The 22688-nt window shown below is 47.4% G+C and overlaps 1 protein-coding gene across 1 annotated transcript in view; it reads left to right on the top strand.

The window, feature by feature from the left end:
• The first annotated feature begins 18320 nt into the window (after nucleotides 1-18320).
• Nucleotides 18321-22688, top strand: part of LOC129716033 (H-2 class I histocompatibility antigen, Q9 alpha chain-like) — a 17247-nt gene continuing 12879 nt past the window's right edge. The window contains exon 1 of the mRNA XM_055665911.1: nucleotides 18321-18467. Coding sequence (XP_055521886.1) covers nucleotides 18321-18467 — 147 coding nt within the window. The remainder of the gene's footprint in view (nucleotides 18468-22688) is intronic.

Below are 22688 nucleotides of genomic sequence, written 5' to 3'. Positions count from 1 at the left end.
ACAGGTTAACAAGGCGGTGAAGGTGGCGTGTGACACGCTTGCCTTCATCAGTCAAAGCGTTGAGTACAGGAGTTGGGAAGTCATGTTCTTAAGCGATAGGAGCGGAATCATGCCACTCGGCCCATCAAGTCTACTCCGCCGTTCTATCACAGCTGCTTGGTAAGGCCGTATTTGCTGAACTCTGCAGTACCTGTTGCCCTGTCATTAAACTGGTAAAGGTGCAACAATGTCTACTAAGATGTTACATGGTCAGGGGGGTTTGAGCTATGGGGAGAGGCTGGATAGGCTGGGTACTGAGTGTAGAAGGCTGGTCTTGTACAGAGTGGTGCATGGAACGAGCTGCTGGAGGAGGTAGTTGAGGCAGGTACTATCACGACATAAGAAACATTTAGACAGGTACATGTACAGGACAGAGTTAGAGGGATATGGGCCAAACTCCAGCAGATGAGATTAGTGTAGATGGGGCATGTTGGTCGGCGTGGGCAAGTTGGGCCAAAGGGCCTGTGTTCACGCTGCATGAATCTATGACTGTGAGGTTTATAACACCACGGTGCAGAGTGCTGGTGTCAGCACGATGCTGTTACATCCCGGGAATCCCCGGTCACCGTCCACAGTCCACGGTCCAATCTCTCCATAGCCGTCGGCAACCACTTCCCACAAGCTCCGCCCTCAGCACGGACTGGCACGGATCAGTTCACTCCATCGTCAACCTCCCGGGCCGGCTCTCTCCGCCCGAACCCTCACGGCCACGGCCGAGGGAAGCAGAGAACATCACAGCTCCGTGTCCCAGGGTGGGGAATACACACCGGGAACAGATCCGGACACAGGGGACAAGTCACAGCCCCGTGTCACAGGGCCAGGAATACGGTCCCTCCTCACCCGGTTCCTCCTGTCACCTGCCGGCACCGACCTCACCCCATCCCCGCGTTATACAGTGTAGGAAGGAACTGCAGATGCTGCTTTACACTGAAGATAGACACAAAAAGCTGCAGTAACTCAGCGGGTCAGACAGCATCTGTGGAGAGAAGGAATAGGTGACGTTTCCGGTCGAGACCCTTCTTCAGATGCTGTCTGGCCCGCTGAGTTACTGCAGCTTTTTGTGTCTCTCCTCGTTGCACTGGCTCTCTCCTCTCAACCGCCGAGGCAGGGCCGCGACCCGGAACATGAACCACCCCTCTCCCTCCACTGATGCCACCGATCATTCAATGTGCTTCAGCAGTTAGTTTCCCCTACGTGGGTCTGTGAGTCAGGGTCTGTGTCTCAGGGTCTGTGTCTCAGGGTCTGTGTCTCAGGATCTGTGTGTCACGGTCTATGTGTCAGGGTCTGTGTCTCAGGATATGTGTACCTAGGGCGCATCTGTGTGTCACGGCTGAGGCCCCAAGGTCTGGATCCACAGGGACTCCGCTGGGTCTGTGCCTCTGATCTGTCCCGAGTCTCTGTCCTTTGATTCTGTCCCAGGGACTGTCCCTCGCCTGTCCCCAGTCTGTCCTCAGGGTCTGTGTCTCAGCGTCTGTGTCTCAGGAGCTGTCCCCAGGGTCTGTGTCCCCAGGGCCTGTGCCCTTAACGGCCTGAATCCCTCAGGGTCTGTATCTCAGGATCAGTCCCCAAGGTCCGTGTCTCAGGGTCTATGTGTCAGGGTCTGAAGCAGGGTCTGTGTCAGGGTCTGTGTCAGTGTCTGTGTCAATGTCTGCGTCCCAGGATCAGTGTGTCAGGTTCTGTGTGTCGGGGTCAGTCTGTCGGAGTCTTTGTGTCAGGGTCTGCGTATCAGGGTCTGTGTCAGGGTCCGTCTCATGATCTTTGTCAGGGTCTGTGTGTCAGGGTCTGTGTCACGGTCTGTGTAAGTGTCTGTGTCAGGGACTGAGTGTCAGTGTGCCAGGGTCTGTTTGTCAGGGTCTGCGTGTCAGGGTCAGTATGTCAGGGTCTGTGTGGCAGGGTCAGTATGTCAGGGTCTGTGTTGGTGGGCCCCACCTCTCTCTCTCTCCCTTCTTCTTCTTTACGGTAGCTGGCATCCGCAATGTTGCATTGCTGCCACCTTCTGGCTTCATTCCACAGTACTCATGTCTTTATATTAGATCCTTTTTATAAACCCAGAGGCCCTCAAGAAATCAAACAACAACTTTATTCCCTTTCCTTTCCCTCCACACTCTAGAATGTTCTTTACTGATATTTCTGTCAATCCAATTTTCCTCATTTCAATGATCATAAATCCTCTTTCTGTTCCATACCTCCTACATGCAACTAGGGCATGCTGAACTGTTTCTGGCTGATGGCATTCCTCACACAGCCCAGTAGGGTGTTTTCCCAATATTGTTAATGTGCTGTTCAGGTGAGTGCGTCCTATCCTCAATCTTGTTAATACTACCTGTTCCCTCCTGTTCCCCCCTCTTCTTGCTGCAATGCCCACTCTGTGTTGTAGCGAATAGAGGTGTCTCCCCTTTGTCTCCTGTTCCCAGTATTGTTGCCATTCCTGATTTATTTTCTTTCACACAATGTGTTTTCCTTCAGATTTGGATAGTTGTAAGTTTATGTTTCTTTTTTTTACAGCCTCCTTTGCTAATTAATCCACCTTTTCATTCCCTAGATTAGAACACCAATGTGTGCTGGGACCCACAACAAAGTCACATCACTGCCCCTCCTCTCTCTCCCGCTTCACACTTTCGCTTTCATGAGCTCGCCTGTCGCGCTCCACCCCGGCAACCGGTGTCGCGGCGCCAGCTGTGCTGCTGATTGGACAGACTGGGCTATTTTTCACCAGCTTCTCGGGGCTCTTCTGCCCGGATACCGGTGACTCACGGGCGGGCAGGACTGTGATTGGCCGCGGGCACGGCGCCGACCAATCAGCGCGGGGTGCGGGCGTGAAACGGGCGGGCAAGCGGTGCAGAGTGAATCGCGCATGCGCCCAGGACTAGCAAACTCACCACAACCTGGACCAAAGATTATAGAGGAGCAAGATAGACCACTCCTCGAAAAACGCGTAGTATGACGTGTGTGATTGTCGACGCCATTTTTTGAGGCATTTTATTGAGCTTCCCCCACACTGTCATGGCGTCCTTATCTAAATCTTCACATCACTGCTCTGCTATCAAGTATTCTAATCGTAAATCTAAATGACCCGACCTGTCATTCTTTAGGTTCCCCAATAAAAAAGAAAGGTGAGAAAATATTATTATTATTTTCAGTCGATATTCTGTCGTGAAAATGTTATTTTCTGTTCTCCCATGAACAGCCATTGGGAAACTAGGTTTGTCGGTACATTAGAAAGTTATTAGACTTATTTTTAATAGAACTTTACTTACCATAATAATAAAGACAATTTTAACACTTCTGTACATTTTTGGTTTTGTTCTTGTAAGGGATTGGTCTCCACAATATGGCCCGCGGGACACATCAGGTCCAGTGACCACGGGATTTTTCGAGCTCAGATTCGTGTCCGAGAATGCAGCGGCTGTTACCCATTATGTCCCTCGAATTGTCGAGACATCACAAGCAAAGATCACAAGCCCGCCGTGAAGAAGGGTGCAATCAAATATTATACAACTCTGCTCTATCATCTTTGGGTGCAATGGTGGGTCGGGGGGTTAGGCGGCGGCGGCCGCAATCAAAGATACGAGAGGAGCTCTGCTCTATAATCTTTGGTCGGAATGGGACGGCTGCGCGTTATAATGTGGTATCGTTCCACTCCCTCTCCCCCTTCTCCCTCTCCCCCCCCTTCTCCCTCTCCCCCTTCTCCCTCTCCCCCCTTTTCCCCTTCTCCCTCTCCCCCTTCTCCCTCTCCCCCATCTCCCTCTCCCCCTTCTCCCTCTCTTCTCTCTCCCCTCTCTTTCGATCTCTCTCTCCCCTCTTTTCTCTCGATCTCTCTCTCTCCCTCTCTTCTCTCGATCTCTCTCTCTCTTCTCTCGATCTCCCTCCCTTCCCTCTCTCCCTCCCTTACCTCTTCGTGAGAGTTGGCAGCTCTGCTATGCCTTGGGTCCAAAAGAGGATAGAAAGAAAATACTTAATGGTCTTTAAGGTAAATTGACATATTAGAGGCAAAAAGCATCTTCAACATACAGATCTCCACACAACTGAAAACAATTGCATTTAAGTGATATATCATCCATTGTTCAGGCATGTAGTTATGATCATCTTTTTTCTTATTAGTTAATCCTAAATGATATCTCCTGTAATTTCAGATGTCAACAGTGGGTCCAGAATACTCGTCGACAAGATCTCCTGCACCGAACTGCAGAGTATTTGTCAAATAACTGCCGTCTTATGTACATTGTGTGAAATTGTGATTTGTTAACTGCACAAAACTAATGCAAATGGCGATATATTTATTATTGTATCTACGTTGGACATTTTGCTCTTTGGTGTCAGAACGCGGGGTGGGAGATTGCAACCTTCACGTGGTCCACCCTGTTTCGACAAATGCAATCAACCCGGTGTGCACAGTCAAATAAGATCAAATAGAACAAGTTGTCCTACAACTTTAGGCTGTGCACGCCATACGCAATAAGAAGAAGAAGTGTCAGAACGCAGTCTGAAGAAGGCTTCCGACCTACAACATCACCTATTCCTTTTCTCCAGAGATGCTGCCTGACCCACTGAGTTACTCCAGCATTTTGTGTCTATCTCTGTTTAGATTGGACTCGTGGGTGGAGATTGCGGCTGGTCTGGTGATCTAGAACGAGGGCCAAAGTCTCAGAATATGGGTCATGATATTTAGTAATGAGACAAGGAGCAGTTTCTTCACTCAAGGGCTGGGAATCTTGGAATTCTTTATCGCGTGAGATGGTGGAAGTCGAGCCCTTGAAAGGAGAGATTTTTTTTTTCAAATACAAAAAGGATGAAGGATAATGGAGAGAATGTGGGAATAAGGTGTTGAGTTGCAGGATCAACAGTAATATTACTGATGGTGGTGTGAACTTAGATGGCTTATCCTTGCTTCTATTTCTTACAGAGCCACAGCACGGAAACAGGCCCTTTGGCCAACCGCATCCGCATTGACCAGCGATCCCCGCACACTAACACCATCCTACACACACTAGGGACAATTTACACTTATACCAAGCCTACAAACCTGTATGTCTTTGGAGTGTGGGAGGAAACCGAAGATCTCGGAGAACACCCATTCAGTCACGGGGAGAATGTACGAACTCAGTACAGACAGCACCCACTGTAAGGCAGCAACTTTACTGCTGCACCACCATGTCACCCTTAATCCACTAGGGCACTAGGTTACAATAAACTTCCTACATATTCCAGGAATGCATCTCATAAAAATGGGAGAGATTTAAATGCAGTGTAAAATCTGCTCTCAGTTTCCTAGATCGATATTGCTCTAATGGCCTCTTTGTATCATTTTCTTTGATTTAAACCATCCATTGTTCTGCATTTAGATTTTATTTTTCCCCTGTGGATCACAAGGCACTGTTTTTTTCAGGGGTGACTCTAATCTCCAGCGTAATTTGACAAGACAGCCAAGAGGGCAAACACAGGCAGTTCAGAGCTGCTGCCTGTATCGCATGAGAGAACAAGAATGAGACCAACTTGTTTTTTGCAGATCATCAACCCTTGACTGATGTTATCAATGCCGATGGTGACTCAAGGAGACTCAACCAGGTGGTGGTTTACAAAGGTCCATGCCCATTGTTCCTCATGGCATACCACCAGCCTCAACAGATCACCTAGTCATAGAGTCTCACAGCGTAGAAGCAGGCCCTTCAGCTCAACTTGCCCACGCTGGCCAACATGTCCCATCTACACTAGTCCCACATGCCTGCATTTGGCCCATACCCCTCTAAACCTGTCCTAACCATCAAATAACCTAACAGAACTGTCATATGAGGAAAGATTTAAAAGACTAGGCTTGTATTCACTGGAGTTTAGAAGGATGAGGGGGAATCTTATCACGTTGTTTACAGTGTACTATGTTTACAGATTCTGTTGTGCTGCTGAAAGTAAGAATTTAATTGTTCTATCTGGGACAAGCTAGATGCAGGAAATTGTTCTACATGACAATAAAACACTCTTGTTAGATACAAGGGGATCTTATAGAAACGTCTAAATGAATAAAAGGACTGAACAAGCTAGATACAGGAAAAATGTTCCCAATGTTGGGCGAGTCCAGAACCAGGGGCCACAGTCTTAGAACAAAGGGGAGGCCATTTAAGACTGAGGTGAGAAAAAACTTTTTCACCCAGAGAGTTGTGAATTTGTGGAATTCCCTGCCACAGGGGGCAGTGGAGGCCAAATCACTGGGTGGATTTAAGAGACAGTTAGATAGATCTCTAGGGGCTAGTGGAATCAAGGGATATGGGGAGAAGGCAGGCATGGGTTATCGATTGGGGCTGATCAGCCATGATCACAATGAATGGCGGTGCTGTCCCGAAGGGCCAAACGGCTTCCTCCTGCACCTATTTTCTATATATCTAGAACACTCATCCAGCCCACCAGCTCATCCCGTAGTCAATTCATCAGCTTTTCCATAAGAACTTCCATCAGTTCTTCCAAAAGAATGACAATCGGACAATCTCGATTACCCTCAGCCCATCAAGCAGCCCCTTAATTCGCACAGAAGTCTGAAGGATTGAATGCTCACTGCATCTCTTTCCATGTCAGCAAGTTAATATCCAGCTGCATGAACCATGTGAAAAAGGAATAAATAGATGCATGTGGTGCAGTGATTTGTGCAGCACTATAGGTCTGGAGACCAAGAGGAGTTCACCATTGAACGGAGTTTGAACGGGGGGCTTGAGGCCCCTGACCGAGGAAGAACAAAAGGAAGGGACTTGAACTTTATTTCGCCTTCCATCATAGTGAGGAATGTGTAGGAGTCACTTTGGTGAATGTCCGTATTAAAATGTGTTTGTGAGTGCTGTTGCTTTTAATTGTATGACTGACCTGGCCAATGAAATTCCTCGTATGTTGCAAAACATACTTGGCAAATAAAATCTGATTATGATTCTGAAAAGCCTTTCCCTTCCATACTCTTTCCTCTCTTTGATCTTTTTGCAGTTGACTGCCTTTCTGTACTTGTTGCAAGAGATTGTTGCGGCATCCAGCATCCTCGGAGAATGTAGAATTAAAGGCAGAGGCAATAAGATGGTTATTTGCCTCAAGATTGGGTTATTGTATCTCCAGAGGCTCTGGGAGACACAAGGTTCAAGAGGGAACACAAAAAGCCTAATTAGGAAGAATATTAAGAGTAAGATTTTCAATTAAAATACTGTAATTGATGGAACCTTGCCTTTAAATTGGTTCTTGGATGAAACCCTGATGGTTCTCACATTGTCTCTTTAAATTTACTCTCCTTTTCACACTTGCATTAAAACACACAGCCACCGCCCCATTCACAGTGATACTGCCCGGCAGTCTCATAATTACAGTCAACACAGCCACCTTGACAGCCACACAAAATGATGTAAATAAAAATTGTTTTCCTTGTTTAAGAAGTTCAATTTAGAATTATTTGAAATTGTGGGGTTTGGTACAAAATACTGCTGACCCACAAATGTGTTGCTATGAGACATTCACATTTAAAAAATCCATGTCTCAAAAAAAGCAAGAAGATGCCCATGTTATTTGACCAACTTATCAGATGAATTTAAATATGTAGGTATGTATTCATTAGTTTTGCTCTTAATTCCCTTTTCCAAATCATTAATATATATGGTAAACAGTTGCGGCCCCAACACCAAGCCTTGCGGCAAAAAAATCCAGAAGATTAGTCAAACATGATTTCCCTTTCATAAATCCATGTTGACTTGGACTAATTATTTTACTGCTATCCAAATGCCCCATTATTACATCTTTTATAATTGACTCCAGCATCTTTCACACCACCAAAGTCGGGCTAACTGGTCTGTAATTCCCCGTTTTCTCTCACGCTCCTTTCTTGAAAAGTGGGATAGCATTAGCTATCCTCCAATTCACAGGAACTGATCGTAAATCTATTGATCGTTGGAAAATGATCATATGTATAAATATATATGTATGTGTATATATGCATGTATGTGTATATATGCATGTATATGTATATGTGTGTATATATGTATGTATATATATGTTTATATATGTGTGTATGTATGCATATAAATGTATCCATATGTATGTGTGCATATTTATGTGTATACGTATGTATGTATGTATGTGTATGTATGTATGTGTGTGTGTATATATGTATGTGTATATATATGTATGTGTATAAATATATATATATGCAGATATTTATTATTACTATATAATTATATATATAATTGCCTTTATGGTTCATGCACATCATCTTACAAGACAAATGAATTCCTGTAGTGATTATTTAAATCAGTTGCTTCTGATCCATGAGAATAAACTTTATTATCTCTAACTTGCCTCTCACACACAGACACACATTCATATAAATATGTAAAATATATATACGTTAAATTTAATTTTGTGCAGTGTGTGTTAAAGCAATACAAGGGAAACTGTACAATACAATGCAAGGGAAACTACGCAAAGGAGGGGGCTGTTCCCGCTACAAGATACTCGAGGATCTTTGCTTTGGATCAAAGATTATAGCGGAGCTCTATAATCTTTGCTTTGGATCACAGCGTGTGGCATACTGGAAGTCACGTGTCGCATTAAAAAATGGCGGCCGTGACGTTCCGTCACGTACTACATGCCAGTCCATTGGATTTCGGAGGAGTGGTCTATCTTGCTCCTCTAGGATCTTTGACCTGGACAGTCGGGGGCGACCATGCTCTGCCCGCTGCTGCCGCTGTTGCTGCTGCCCGCCCTCCCTCCTGGCTCGAGCCCACGCTGCAGGTGGGTGACGGGCACTGATGGGCTGCCAACCCAGTCCCGGACAGTGGCTGAGGGTCTGTGTGTGGGTGAGGGTCAGTGTGTGGGTGACGGTCAGTGTATGGGTGAGGGTCAGTGTGGGTGAGGGTCAGTTTGTGGGTGGGTCAGTGTGTGGATGAGGGTCAGTGTGGGTGAGGGTCAGTTTGTGGGTGAGGGCCTGTGTGGGTGAGGGTCAGTGTGTGGGTGAGGGTCAGTGTGTGGGTGAGGGCCTGTGTGTGGGTGAGGGTCAGTATGTGGTGTAGGGTCAGTGTGTGGGTGAGGGTCAGTGTGTGGGTGAGGGTCAGTGTGTGGGTGAGGGTCAGTGTGTGGGTGAGGGTCAGTGTGTGGGTGAGGGCCTGTGTGTCGGTGACGGTCAGTGTCGGGCTGGGCACCTTGTTCCGGTCAGGGGAATTGGCGGTGAGGGCCTATGTGGGTGATGGTCAGTGTGTGGGTGAGGGCCTGTGTGTGGGTGAGGGTCAGTGTGTGGGTGACGGTAGGTTTGTGGGTGACGGTCAGTGTGTGGGTGAGGGTCAGTGTGTGGGTGAGGGTCAGTGTGGGTGTGAGGGTCAGTGTGTGGGTGGTGAGGGTCAGGGTCAGTATGGGTGAGGGGGTCAGTGTGTGGGTGAGGGTCAGTGTGTGGGTGAGGGTCAGTGTGTGGGGCAGTGTGTGGGTGAGGGTCAGTGTGTGGGTGAGCGTCAGTGTGTGGGTGAGGGTCAGTGTGTGGGTGAGGGAGAGTGTGTGGGTGAGGATGAGTGTGTGGGTGAGGGACGGTCAGTGTGTGTGGGTGAGGGTCAGTGTGTGGGTGACGGTCAGTGTGGGTGAGAGGGTCAGTGTGTGGGGTGAGGGTCAGTGTGTGGGTGAGGGTCAGTGTGTGTGGGTGAGGATGAGTGTGAGGGTGAGGGTCAGTGTGTGGGTGAGGGTCAGTGTGTGGGTGAGGATGAGTGATCAGTGTGGGTGAGGGGTCAGTTTGTGGGTGAGGAGGGTCAGTGTGGGTGAGGGTCAGTGTGTGGGTGAGGGTCAGTGTGTGGGTGAGGGCCTGTGTGTGGGTGATGGTCAGTGTCGGGCTGGGCACCTTGTTTCGGTCAGGGGAATTGGCGGTGAGGGCCTGTGTGGGTGATGGTCAGTGTGTGGGTGAGGGTCAGTGTGTGGGTGAGGGTCAGTGTGTGGGTGAGGGTGGGTGAGTGTGTGGGTGAGGGCCAGTGTGTGGGTGAGGGTCAGTGTGTGGGTGAGGGTCAGTGTGTGGGTGACGGTCAGTGTGTGGGTGAGGGCCAGTGTGTGTGGGGGTGAGGGTCAGTGTGTGGGTGAGGGCCTGTGTGTGGGTGAGGGTCAGTGTGTGGGTGAGGGTCAGTGTGTGGGTGAGGGCCTGTGTGTGGGTGAGGGTCAGTATGTGGGTGAGGGTCAGTGTGTGGGTGAGGGTCAGTGTGTGGGTGAGGGTCAGTGTGTGGGTGAGGGCCTGTGTGTGGGTGACAATCAGTGTCGTGCTGGGCACCTTGTTCCGGTCAGGGGAATTGGCGGGGGGGGGGGTTCAGTTGTGAGATGGAAACAGGGTTCACCAGCCAGTGGGTGAGGGTCATTGTCAGGCTGGGCACAGCATAATAACCCCTGGTACATTGAAACAGGGAGATCAGGAGGGTAAATAAGGGTAAATAAGGGAGATGAGAGATAAGTTAAAGGAGTATCCTGAGATTTTCCACAAATATGTAAAGAGCAAAATGGTTTATATTGAGGGATTAGAATCCGTTCAGGATGAATATGATGGTCTGTGTGAATCCACAGGAGATTAGTGAGATTGCATCTGTATTTTCAGTACAGAAGGTCATAGAAGCCAAGAATTACAGGAAATGAGCAGACATGTCTTGGAATGAATCCGCATTATAAAAGAGGCGGTGCTGCTGGTCTTACGACATATTAAGTAGTAGAAACAAAGAACTGTCGATGCTGGTTGGTTATTACACAAGAGGGCATAAAGTGCTGGAGTAACTCAACAGGTCAGGCAGCATTTCTGGAGAGTCTGAAGAAGCATCTCAGCCCAAAACATCACGTATTGATGGTGTGGAAAGTTTCATCTTGGGAGCAGATGAGAGAGAGACAGAGAAATTGGGAGCAGGGAATAGTGTATTTGCAAAAGTCAGGGTGGGAGGAGGTGTAGTGGAGATAACTGTGTGAGTCGGTAGGTTTGTAGCAGACATCAGTCAATAGTCTGTCCCCAGTGTTGGAGACAGAGAGATCACGAGAGGGGAGAGCGGCTTCAGAGAAAGTCCAGGTGAATGTGAGGGCAGGTGGGTTAGTGATGATGTTAATTAAATCAATGAGTTCTGCACGGGTGCAGGAGGTAGCCCCGATGTTGATGTAGTGGAGAAAGAGTTGTGGGAGGTGCCAGTGTACGTTTGGAACAAGGACAAAATATTGTTATTTACAATATATATTAATGATTTAGATGAGGAAATTAAATGTAACATCTCCAAGTTTGCGGATGACACAAAGCTGGGTGGCAGTGTGAGCTGCGAGGAGGATGCTATGAGGCTGCAGGGTGACTTGGATAGGTTGGGTGAGTGGGCAGATGCTTGGCAGATGCAGTATAATGTGGATAAATGTGAGGTTATCCACTTTGATGGCAAGAACTGGAAATCAGATTATTGTCTGAATGTTGTCAGATTAGGAAAAGAGGAGGTGCAACGAGACCTGGGTGTCCTTGTACATCAGTCACAGAATGTAAGCATGCATGTACAGCAGGCATTGGAGAATTTGGCCTTCATTGCAAGAGGATTTGAGTTTTGGAGCAAGGAGGTCCTACTGCAGTTGTACAGGGCCGTGATGAGACCACACCTGGAGTATTGTGTGCAACTTTATTGTGTGATCTCTTTATTTGAAGAAGGACATTCTTGCTATTGAGGGAGTGCAGTCTAAATTCACCAGGATTATTCTCAGGATGGCGGGACTGACATATGATGAAATAATTGGTCGACTGGGCTTGATTTCACTGGAATTTAGAAGGATGAGAGGCATTCGTATAGAAACATATACAATTCTTAAAGGATTGGACAGGATAGATGCAGGAAAAATGTTCCCTATGTTGGGGGAGTCCAGAACCAGGGGCCACCGTTTAAGAATAAGGGATAGGCCATTTAGGACTGAGATGAGGAAAAAAAGTTTTCATTAAGAGAGTTGTGAATCTGTGGAATTTTACTTCAGAGTCACGTGAGTGACTTCGTGAAGAACCCCGCTTACGACGCATGCGTGTCATATCGCTACACGCATTATGCGAGTCAGACATGGGAGATGACGTCTCCCTAGAGGTAAATGGAAAGAAGCAGGTAAGAGACGGCAAACTTTTTGCCACTTACCTTGCAGGTAGGAAACTGCAGGATGAAGAAGCTGCGGGAAAGCTGGAGGGGAGAACCGCGGAGACAGCGGGCAGCCAGCAACATCACCAGCAGCCGACGGCACGCGAATCCTCCGGAGAGGAAACAGCTGTGCCCGACGTCGCTCCCCGCACCGGCAAGATTCACTGCTGCCGGGCGGGAAGCGAAGCAACACGTCCCGGGTTTCCAGACTCAGGCGAGTCTGGGTTGGATGCAGTCGCTAGCGGCATCGGAGCCGATTGAAGCGGCTGGAGGACCGGGGCGAGCGACCAGTACCGTGAGTACGGGGTTGGTCAGAGGGGTTGAAGCCCTACGAGCAGCCGCGGGTGGCCTATGCTTGGGGCATTTTCTGCAGGTTTTTACCGCTGCAGACGACCACGAGGGACCAGTGCTGTAAGCACCAATGTCGGTCCCAGCGGCTAGAACGAGCAGCCGGGAGCGGCCAGTGCTGGGGGCATTGGTGCTGGGTTTAACGGATGCAGAAGACCGCGAGGGACCAGTGCTGTAAGCACCAGTGTCGGTCCCAGCGGCGAGAGCTAGCAGCCAGGAGCGGCCAGTGTGCTGGGGGCATTGGTGCCGGTTTGACTGGCTGCAGAACAACCATGAGGGACCAGTGCGTGAGCACCAGGGGCGGTTCCAGTGGTTGGAATTAACAGGTTTGTTGCACTGCATTCTGAATTTCTAGGAATGGACAGAGTAATGCGAAGAAGGCTGCGGAGAAGGTGCAGGAAGTAAGTCAGGAGTCTCGGATGGAGAACTGTGCCTGACTTATTCCCGCGCTGGCAAAATCAACTTCTTGGCCGGGCGGGAAGGCAAAGAGAAAACTACATTACTGTGAAAGTGATGGGGATTTGGAGCAGTCACTGGATAAAACCTACCAGTACCGGAGCAGGGAGCTCGAAAGCCGGTACGAGTGGCTGCAGGATGATCAGCCGCCAGCAGGTGCCCGTGAGTACTGGGACTGCAAGGAGCGGGTCGATATATTAAAGCACCCGCGATCGACTAGTTCCCAAGAGCACGGAAGTCGGCTGGAGCGGTTGCTGGAGGAAATTCTCCACAGTGGCAGGCTCCGGGATATGGAGGATAGCCACAGTGGGCAAAAAATATAAGTCCCACAGCAGTTTCCCATAAGGGCTGCATGAAATATCAGATGCCTCTGAGGAGGGTATTGAAGGTCTGACTGGGTCAGAATCTGAGAGGTGATGGAGCCACCTTCCCCTATTGAAGGGGAGAAAAACAAGTTGCTGGACATGGTGCCAGTACTTTCCAACAAGTACAAACTGGGAAGGATCTCGAGGCCAGGATGGCTGCCAGTGTTAATAAAGACATCACTGCGAAAGTGATGTGGAGAAACAGCCTCCGGATAATACTTACCGATACCGGAGTGAGGATGAGCAGCTGCAAGATATAGCGCAGCCAGCAGCGGCCACTTTTGTGGAGCTGGGAAATCGGTACGAGTGGCTGCAGCAGGTTGGGCCGTCAGCGACAGGTGCCGGGGAGTACCGGGACTGCGAGCAACGGCATGACCAGTGCCTGTAGGCATGGGGACCGGCTGCGGCAAAACCGTGGCACGAAGGTCGGCAGGAGCGGTTGGATAAATTTAAACACCCACGATCGACTAGTGCCCGAGAGCACGTAAGTCGGCTGGAGCGGTTGTTGGAGGAACTTCTCCAGAGTGACAGGCTCCAGAATATGCACGATAGCCACAGTGGCAAAGGTGTAAGTCTATCAGCAGATTACCATAAAGGGCTGCTTGACATTTCATCCTCCTCAGAAGAGGGTAGAAACATAGAAACATAGAAACATAGAAATTAGGTGCAGGAGTAGGCCATTCGGCCCTTCGAGCCTGCACCGCCATTCAATATGATCATGGCTGATCATCCAACTCAGTATCCCGTACCTGGCTTCTCTCCATACCCCCTGATCCCCTTAGCCACAAGGGCCACATCTAACTCCCTCTTAAATATAGCCAATGAACTGGCCTCAACTACCCTCTGTGGCAGAGAGTTCCAGAGATTCACCACTCTCTGCGTGAAAAAAGTTCTTCTCATCTCGGTTTTAAAGGATTTCCCCTTTATCCTTAAGCTGTGACCCCTTGTCCTGGACTTCCCTAACATCGGGAACAATCTTCCTGCATCTAGCCTGTCCAACCCCTTAAGAATTTTGTAAGTTTCTATAAGATCCCCTCTCAATCTTCTAAATTCTAGAGAGTATAAACCAAGTCTATCCAGTCTTTCTTCATAAGACAGTCCTGACATCCCAGGAATCAGTCTGGTGAACCGTCTCTGCACTCCCTCTATGGCAATAATGTCCTTCCTCAGATTTGGAGACCAAAACTGTACGCAATACTCTAGGTGTGGTCTCACCAAGACCCTGTACAACTGCAGTAGAACCTCTCTGCTCCTATACTCAAATCCTTTTGCAATGAAAGCTAACATACCATTCGCTTTCTTTACTGCCTGCTGCACCTGCATGCCTACCTTCAATGACTGGTGTACCATGACACCCAGGTCTCGCTGCATCTCCCCCTTTCCCAATCGGCCACCATTTAGATAATAGTCTGCTTTCCTGTATTTGCCACCAAAATGGATAACCTCACATTTATCCACATTATACTGCATCTGCCAAACATTTGCCCACTCACCCAGCCTATCCAAGTCACCCTGCAGTCTCCTAGCATCCTCCTCACAGCTAACACTGCCCCCCAGCTTAGTGTCATCCGCAAACTTGGAGATATTGCCTTCAATTCCCTCATCCAGATCATTAATATATATTGTAAATAGCTGGGGTCCCAGTACTGAGCCTTGGGGTACCCCACTAGTCACTGTCTGCCATTGTGAAAAGGACCCGTTTACTCCTACTCTTTGCTTCCTGTTTGCCAGCCAGTTCTCTATCCACATCAATACTGAACCCCCAATGCCTTGTGCTTTAAGTTTGTATACTAATCTCTTATGTGGGACCTTGTCGAAAGCCTTCTGGAAGTCCAGATACGCCACATCCACTGGTTCTCCCCTATCCACGCTACTAGTTACATCCTCGAAAAATTCTATAAGATTCGTCAGACATGATTTACCTTTCGTAAATCCATGCTGACTTTGTCCAATGATTTCACCACTTTCCAAATGTGCTGCTATCCCATCTTTAATAACTGACTCTAGCAGTTTCCCCACTACCGATGTTAGACTAACTGGTCTGTAATTCCCCATTTTCTCTGTCCCTCCCTTCTTAAAAAGTGGGGTTACGTTTGCTACCCGCCAATCTTCAGGAACTACTCCAGAATCTAAAGAGTTTTGAAAGATTATTACTAATGCATCCACTATTTCTGGAGCTACTTCCTTAAGTACTCTGGGATGCAGCCTATCTGGCCCTGGGGATTTATCGGCCTTTAATCCATTCAATTTACCCAACACCACTTCCCGGCTAACCTGGATTTCACTCAATTCCTCCAACTCCTTTGACCCGCGGTCCCCTGCTATTTCCGGCAAATTATTTATGTCTTCCTTAGTGAAGACGGACCAAAGTAGTTATTCAATTGGTCCGCCATATTCTTGTTCCCCATGATCAACTCCCCTGTTTCTGACTGCAAGGGACCTACATTTGTTTTAACTAATCTCTTTCTTTTCACATATCTATAAAAACTTTTGCAGTCAGTTTTTATGTTCCCTGCCAATTTTCTTTCATAATCTATTTTTCCTTTCCTAATTAAGCCCTTTGTCCTCCTCTGCTGGTCTTTGAATTTCTCCCAGTCCTCCGGTATGCTGCTTTTTCTGGCTAATTTGTACGCATCATCCTTCGCTTTGATACTATCCCTGATTTCCCTTGTTATCCATGGATGTACTACCTTCCCTGATTTATTCTTTTGCCAAACTGGGATGAACAATTTTTGTAGTTCATCCATGCAGTCTTTAAATGTCTTCCATTGCATATCCACCGTCAACCCTTTTAGAATTAATTGCCAGTCAATCTTGGCCAATTCACGTCTCATACCCTCAAAGTTACCTTTCTTTAAGTTCAGAACCATTGTTTCTGAATTAACAATGTCACTCTCCATCCTAATGAAGAACTCAACCATATTATGGTCACTCTTGCCCAAGGGGGCACGTACAACAAGATTGCTAACTAACCCTTCCTCATTACTCAATACCCAGTCTAAAATAGCCTGCTCTCTCGTTGGTTCCTCTACATGTTGATTTAGATAACTATCCCGCATACATTCCAAGAAATCCTCTTCCTCAGCACCCCTGCCAATTTGATTCACCCAATCTATATGTAGATTGAAGTCACCCATTATAACCGTTTTGCCTTTGTCGCATGCATTTCTAATTTCCTGTTTGATACCATCTCCAACTTCACTACTACTGTTAGGTGGCCTGTACACAACACCCACCAGCGTTTTCTGCCCCTTAGTGTTGTGCAGCTCTACCCATACCGATTCCACAACCTCCAAACTAATGTCCTTCCTTTCCATTGCATTAATCCCCTCTCTAATCAGTAATGCTACTACCCCACCTCCTTTTCCTTTCTGTCTATCCCTCCTGAATATTGAATATCCCTGGATGTTCAGCTCCCAGCCTTGGTCACCCTGGAGCCATGTCTCCGTGATCCCAACTATATCATAGTCATTAATAGCTATCTGCACATTCAACTCATCCACCTTATTACGAATGCTCCTTGCATTGAGACACAAAGCCTTCAGGCTTGTTTTTACAACACTCTTACCCCTTACACAATTATGTTGAAAAGTGGCCCTTTTTGATTTTTGCCCTGGTTTTGTCTGCCTGCCACTTTTACTTTTCACCTTGCTACCTATTTCTTCTACCCTCATTTTACACCCTTCGGTCTCTACGCTCACACATTTAAGAAACCCTTTCCCTTTAACTCCATCCTCCACTGTCCCATTCAACACCCCACCCCCCTTATTCAGTTTAAAGCCACCCGTGTAGCAGTGGCAAACCTGCCTGCCAGAATGCTGGTCCCACACCTGTTAAGATGCAATCCGTCCCTTTTGTACAGTTCCCCCTTACCCCAAAACAGATCCCAGTGATCTAAGAATCTAAATCCCTGCCCCGTGCACCAGATCCTCAGCCACACGTTCAGGTCCCGTATCTCCCTGTTCCTGCTCTCGCCAGCACGGGGAACTGGAAGCAAACCGGAGATAACAACCCTGGAGGTCCTGCTTTTCAACATTTTTCTGAGCTCTCTAAAGTCACGCTGCAGAATATTCATCCCCTTCTTTCCGACATCGTTTGTGCCGACATGCACTACCACTTCCGGATGTTCACCTTCGCCCTTGAGGATTTTCTGCACTCTGTCCGTGACATCCTGGATCCTGGCACCGGGAAGGCAGCACACCATCCTCGCATCCCGTCTGTTGCCGCAGAAACCCCTGTCCGTACCTCTCACGATGGAGTCTCCCACTACAATGGCCTTGCCTGCCTTAGGCCTTTTTGGTTTTGGCTCAACAGCCCTATTCGCGTCACAGGCCAGTCCGCCGCTCACGTCTTCTGTCCCAACAGCTTCTAAGCGGATGAACCTGTTTACAAGAGGTACATCACCCGGGGACGTTGGCATTCCATGCTTCCCTCCCTTTCTCACTGTCTCCCACCTTCTCTCTTCCAGTACCTTAGGTGTAACAATCGTACTGTAGGACTTGTCGAGGAACGACTCCGTTTCTCGTACGAACCGGAGGTCATCCACTTGCTTCTCCAGTTCCCCAACACGGCCCTTCAGGAGCTCTACCTGGATGCATTTTTCGCATTTGTAGCAGCCAGAGGCACCAGCGGTGTCCTTGACCTCCCACATACTGCAAGCATCGCACTGAATCAGCTTGCCTGACATCTCCTTCTTTCGTCTCCCTCTCAAGCGTATTGCGTGGTCTCCTCTCCGAAGACTCTCGAGCCAAAGACTCACACTTTTCTCACAGGGCACTTCCCTCACTAGGCCGCTCACTCACTGCCGCTCGCAAAGAGCTGTCCTGCTTAAATTGACTGATAAATTGCCTGATTTACCAATTTAGGGTGTTGAAGGGCTGCTTGTGTTAGATTCTGAACTAGAGATGGAGCCACATTCGCATATGGAGGACGAGAAAACTAAGTTGCTGGACATGTTGGGTAATACTTTAAGCAAGAACAGGCTGACAAAGATCTAGAGGCCAGGATGGCTGCCAGCATTGACTACATGTCTGCACATCACCTGCAAGCAAATACCTTTGCTGAGGTGTTGGCAAAACATTTACCTCCAGGAAATTGTGGGGCTCTGAATGTGGCCAGTGTTAACCGAAGTATTTGGAGACACGTTGGTCAGGTATCAGGAGTCAGGATAAAAAATTCAAAATCTCTCGGCGGGCATAACAGCCTGATACGCTAGAGAACATAGACATGACGAATGACCATAAAGATGCTTTAGCGTTTTTTCCAACGTTCAATTTGAACTTAATAATATTAGGAAGGGGGCTATTCAGCCAGCTCTGGATCCAGTTTGCAATCCTGTGCAAGCAAAAGCTATAAAACCTCAAACCCTGTTGTTTGTAGGTGACCTGTCGACACAGGTCAAAGATTTGAAGAGGAGGCCAAGACTTTGGGGGCCTAATCAGAGCGGCCATAGGATATCTTGGCAAACGATATCAACCTTGTGGGCCTCCTAATAAAGATAGTACTTATTCTTATAGTACGAGAAATTGGAGAGAGGCCAGAGGTAACCAGCAGCAGCATCCTTTTTTAGGGGTTGGCCCGGGCGCAAGCATCCACTTCAACATCTACCCTACCCTCAACCTCACGGCCCTCCGCAACCACGGTTGAAACCAAGAAAGTAACTACATTTCCACCGATAACCATGGAGGTAGGTGGGTCTGTGCCTCCAGAATTAATAAGGAGCACGGAAGTTGGAGGGAGGTTGTAATTTCATTTGGAAGCATGGTGTAATATAACTATGGAGAGATATATCCTTAGCAGTATTAAGGGATATCTGATAGAGTTTATACTCATACGAAACCCTCCAGTACAACATACACCGGACAGAATATACATACTTACCAAATTAGAACGAGCTAAAGCTCACATAGAACCACAAAGGTTGTTCACTATAAGAGTAATTGAAATGACCAAACATGAACAACAGGAATTTGTCTCAAACATATTTATTAGACATAAGAGACATGGGGGTTGCCGTATTATTATTGATTTATCAACGTTTAACAATTTTGTGCAATATGTTCATTTTAAAATGGATATTTTTAGCACTGCTACAGAGTTAGTTTAGCGGGCTACTGTATGGCAAGTATTGATCTTCAGGATGCTTACTATACGGTACCCATCAGAGGTGAACACAGGCGGGTTTTGAAATTTAACGGATGGGATAGCCTTGGCAATACAAGGCGCTACCAAACAGGCTAACGTCAGCTCCTACATTATTTACAAAAATTCTTAAACCAGCCTTGGCATTGCTTAGACAGCAAAATCTATCTGAAAAGTATCATTTATCTCTGAAAGCAACGCCTTTATGGCTATACTTTCAGTTGGCACGAGAGTTATATATTAATACATCATCAGCGAACTGAGTTAAGGACCTGTCCTACTGATGTTACTTTCAGCAACTGTCTTCGACCTATAAACTTGAGGGCACTCACTTGAAAAAACCTTGAGCTGGATCGACTGTCAATGATGGAATAGTGCTAGAAGTGCATTGTTGAGTTATTTATGGCAAGGCACAGAAAGACAGGCTGTGGGCGCACATCCTCTAGTAGTAAAACTGTTATGAGGCATCTTTAACACCAACCCACCAAGGTCTAGATACAGCCAAATCTGGGATGTGAGTGTGGTCCTAACCATGCTAGGGATTGGTCGCCGGCTACAGCTTTAACTCTGAACCAACTCACTATGAAAATGTTAATGCTAATGGCGCTGGTCACAGCGCAAAGGGTCCAGTCATTGCAGAAATTAAGATTGGATAGCTTGACTGTGGCGACAGGAAGTTTGATATTTGGGATCCAGGACCTCATTAAGCAAAATAGACCAGGATCAGCGGGTCAGGTCATAGAAGTCATAGCCTATCTGCAGGACGAACGCCTCTGTGTAGTGAAACACATTGTGTTATATATTGACAGAACAAAGGCTATCAGAGGCAATGAAAAGGCTCTTTTGATTAGCCATAAGAAGCCGTACCATAGAGTCTCGACTCAGACCATTTCGCGGTGGCTGAGATATGGCTTAATAAAGGCGGGAGTGGACACTCACTCCACCAGGGCTGCAGCTACATCGGCAGCTAATCGCCTCGAGGTATCGATGGACCAAATCCTCAGGATTGCAGGATGGTCATCAGAGAGAAAACGTTTCAGAGATTTTACAACAAACCAGTTAGGAATGAAGAAACTTTTTCGCGAGGAAAAAATTTTAAGTTCTATATAATTTATACCTGAAGCTTACAAGGTTTATGATTTGATTTAATAATATTATTTATCATTTACGTTTAAAAATTGGTATGAATGTATTTCTTGAATATCAGTAACAATTTCTCCCAAACTACCAAGGCAGTTGTGAAGCATGGACTCGCTCCACGGCATGAGGTCACAGAGCTTTGAAATCTTCACGAAGTCGCTCACGTGACTCCGAAGTAAAATAGTAAGATTAAACGAGAACTTACCAGTTTGAAGTTTGACCTTTATTTTATGAGGAGGAACGTTGAGGGAATACGTGCCCTCCGCTCCCACCCTCATATGGTCATATCTGAAACTGGTATCTCTTTAATAATCTTACTATGTTTTTACTTACTTTGAAGGATGACACGCATGCGTCGTAAGTGGGGTTCTTCACGTATTCCCTCAACGTTCCTCCTCATAAAATAAAGATCAAACTTCAAACTGGTAAGTTCTCGTTTAATCTTACTATTCTCTGCCACAGAAGGCAGTGGAGGTCAATTCACTGGATGTATTCAAGAGAGAGTTAGATTTAGCTTTTAGGAATTAAGGGATCAAGGGATATGGGGAAAAAGCAGGAACGGGGTATTGATTTTAGATGATCAGCCATGATCATATTGAATGGCGGTGCTGGCATGAAGGGCCGAATGGCCTACTGCTGCACCTATTGTTCTATGTTTTCTATGTTTCTAGGACTGTTTGATGTACATAATAAAAAGGCAGGCACAGCTGGGGCCCACGCTAGTGCTCATGGCTACACCTTTAACTTGGAGAAAGTGAGAGGTGAAAGGAGAAGTGTAGAGGGTGAGGACAGGTTTGACCCGGCCTCTGGCAGCTCGGTCCAAACACCCTTGGAGTGAAAAATGTACCCCCAAGATGTTATTAAATTTTGCCCCTCCCACCTTAAAACTGTGCTCTCTGGTTCTTGATTCTCCGCGCCTGGATAATCACTAGACAATTGACAATAGGTGCAGGAGTAGGCCATTCGGCCCTTCGGGCCAGCACCGCCATTCAATGTGATCATGGCTGATCATCCCCAATCTGTACCCCGTTCCTGCCTTCTCCCCATATCCCCTGACTCCGCTATTTTTAAGAGCCCGATCTAACTCTCTCTTGAAAGCATCTAGAGAACCTGCCTCCACCGTTTCGGAAGCAGAGAATTCCACAGACTCACAACTCTCTGTGAGAAAAAGTGTTTCCTCGTCTCCGTTCTAAATGGCTTACTCCTTCTTCTTAAACTGTGGCCCCTAGTTCTGGACTACCCTAAAATCAGGAACATGTTTCCTGCCTCTGGCATTTCCAAACCCTTAACAATCTAATATGTTTCAATGAGATCCCCTCATGATTTTATATACCTCCATATGCTCAAGCCTCTATGAAGTGGATACTCACAGTCTTTTACCAGTGTTGAGTCTCACGTTTGACTACACTGTTTAAAATACATTTGGACAGGTACATGGGTGGGGAACATAAGGACCTGCAGATGCTGGTTTACAAAAGGTCAGGCAGCATCTCTGGAGAAAATGGACAGGTGATGTTTCATGTCGGGACCTTCTTCAGACAGCAGACAGATTGTGGTGTGGGGGAGGGATTCGTGAGTGATAGGTGGATACATGGTGGGGGGGGGGAGGTTGATGGGGTAGATGTTCAAGGGCAGAGATGAACAGGCAAAATGTGTCACACAATGACAGAATAGTTGTACTGTGTGACTCCTTACCCCCGAGACCCAGTGCTGGGCACAGCTCAGTGCGGGCACGTTAATGGGTGAGGCATGGCCATGCAGGAGGCTTGGCGAGGCGTGGAAGTTGGGCGGACAGTGGGAGGGCAGGTGATGGCCAGAGTACACAATATCTGCCTCCACAACCACCCCTGGCAATGTGTTCCAGGCCCCCACTACTCTGTGTAAATAAACCTTTCCCTTTACATCGTGGCTTAACTATACCCTCTACTTTGGGTCATTTTGCAGGTTAATTGGCCTTTATAAAATAATCCTGGTGTGTGGGAAGTGGATTTGAAAGTGGGATAACATGAACAAGTGTGAATGGGTGCTCGATGGTCAGCATGGACTCGGTGGGCTGAAGGGCCTGTTTCCATGCTGTATCTCCAAAGCAAAC

Source organism: Leucoraja erinacea, unplaced genomic scaffold (assembly GCF_028641065.1).
Source record: "Leucoraja erinacea ecotype New England unplaced genomic scaffold, Leri_hhj_1 Leri_161S, whole genome shotgun sequence".
NCBI classification, from domain to species: domain Eukaryota; kingdom Metazoa; phylum Chordata; class Chondrichthyes; order Rajiformes; family Rajidae; genus Leucoraja; species Leucoraja erinaceus.
The sequence above is the reverse complement of the archived record's forward strand: the minus strand, read 5'-3'. Positions and strand labels throughout refer to the sequence as shown.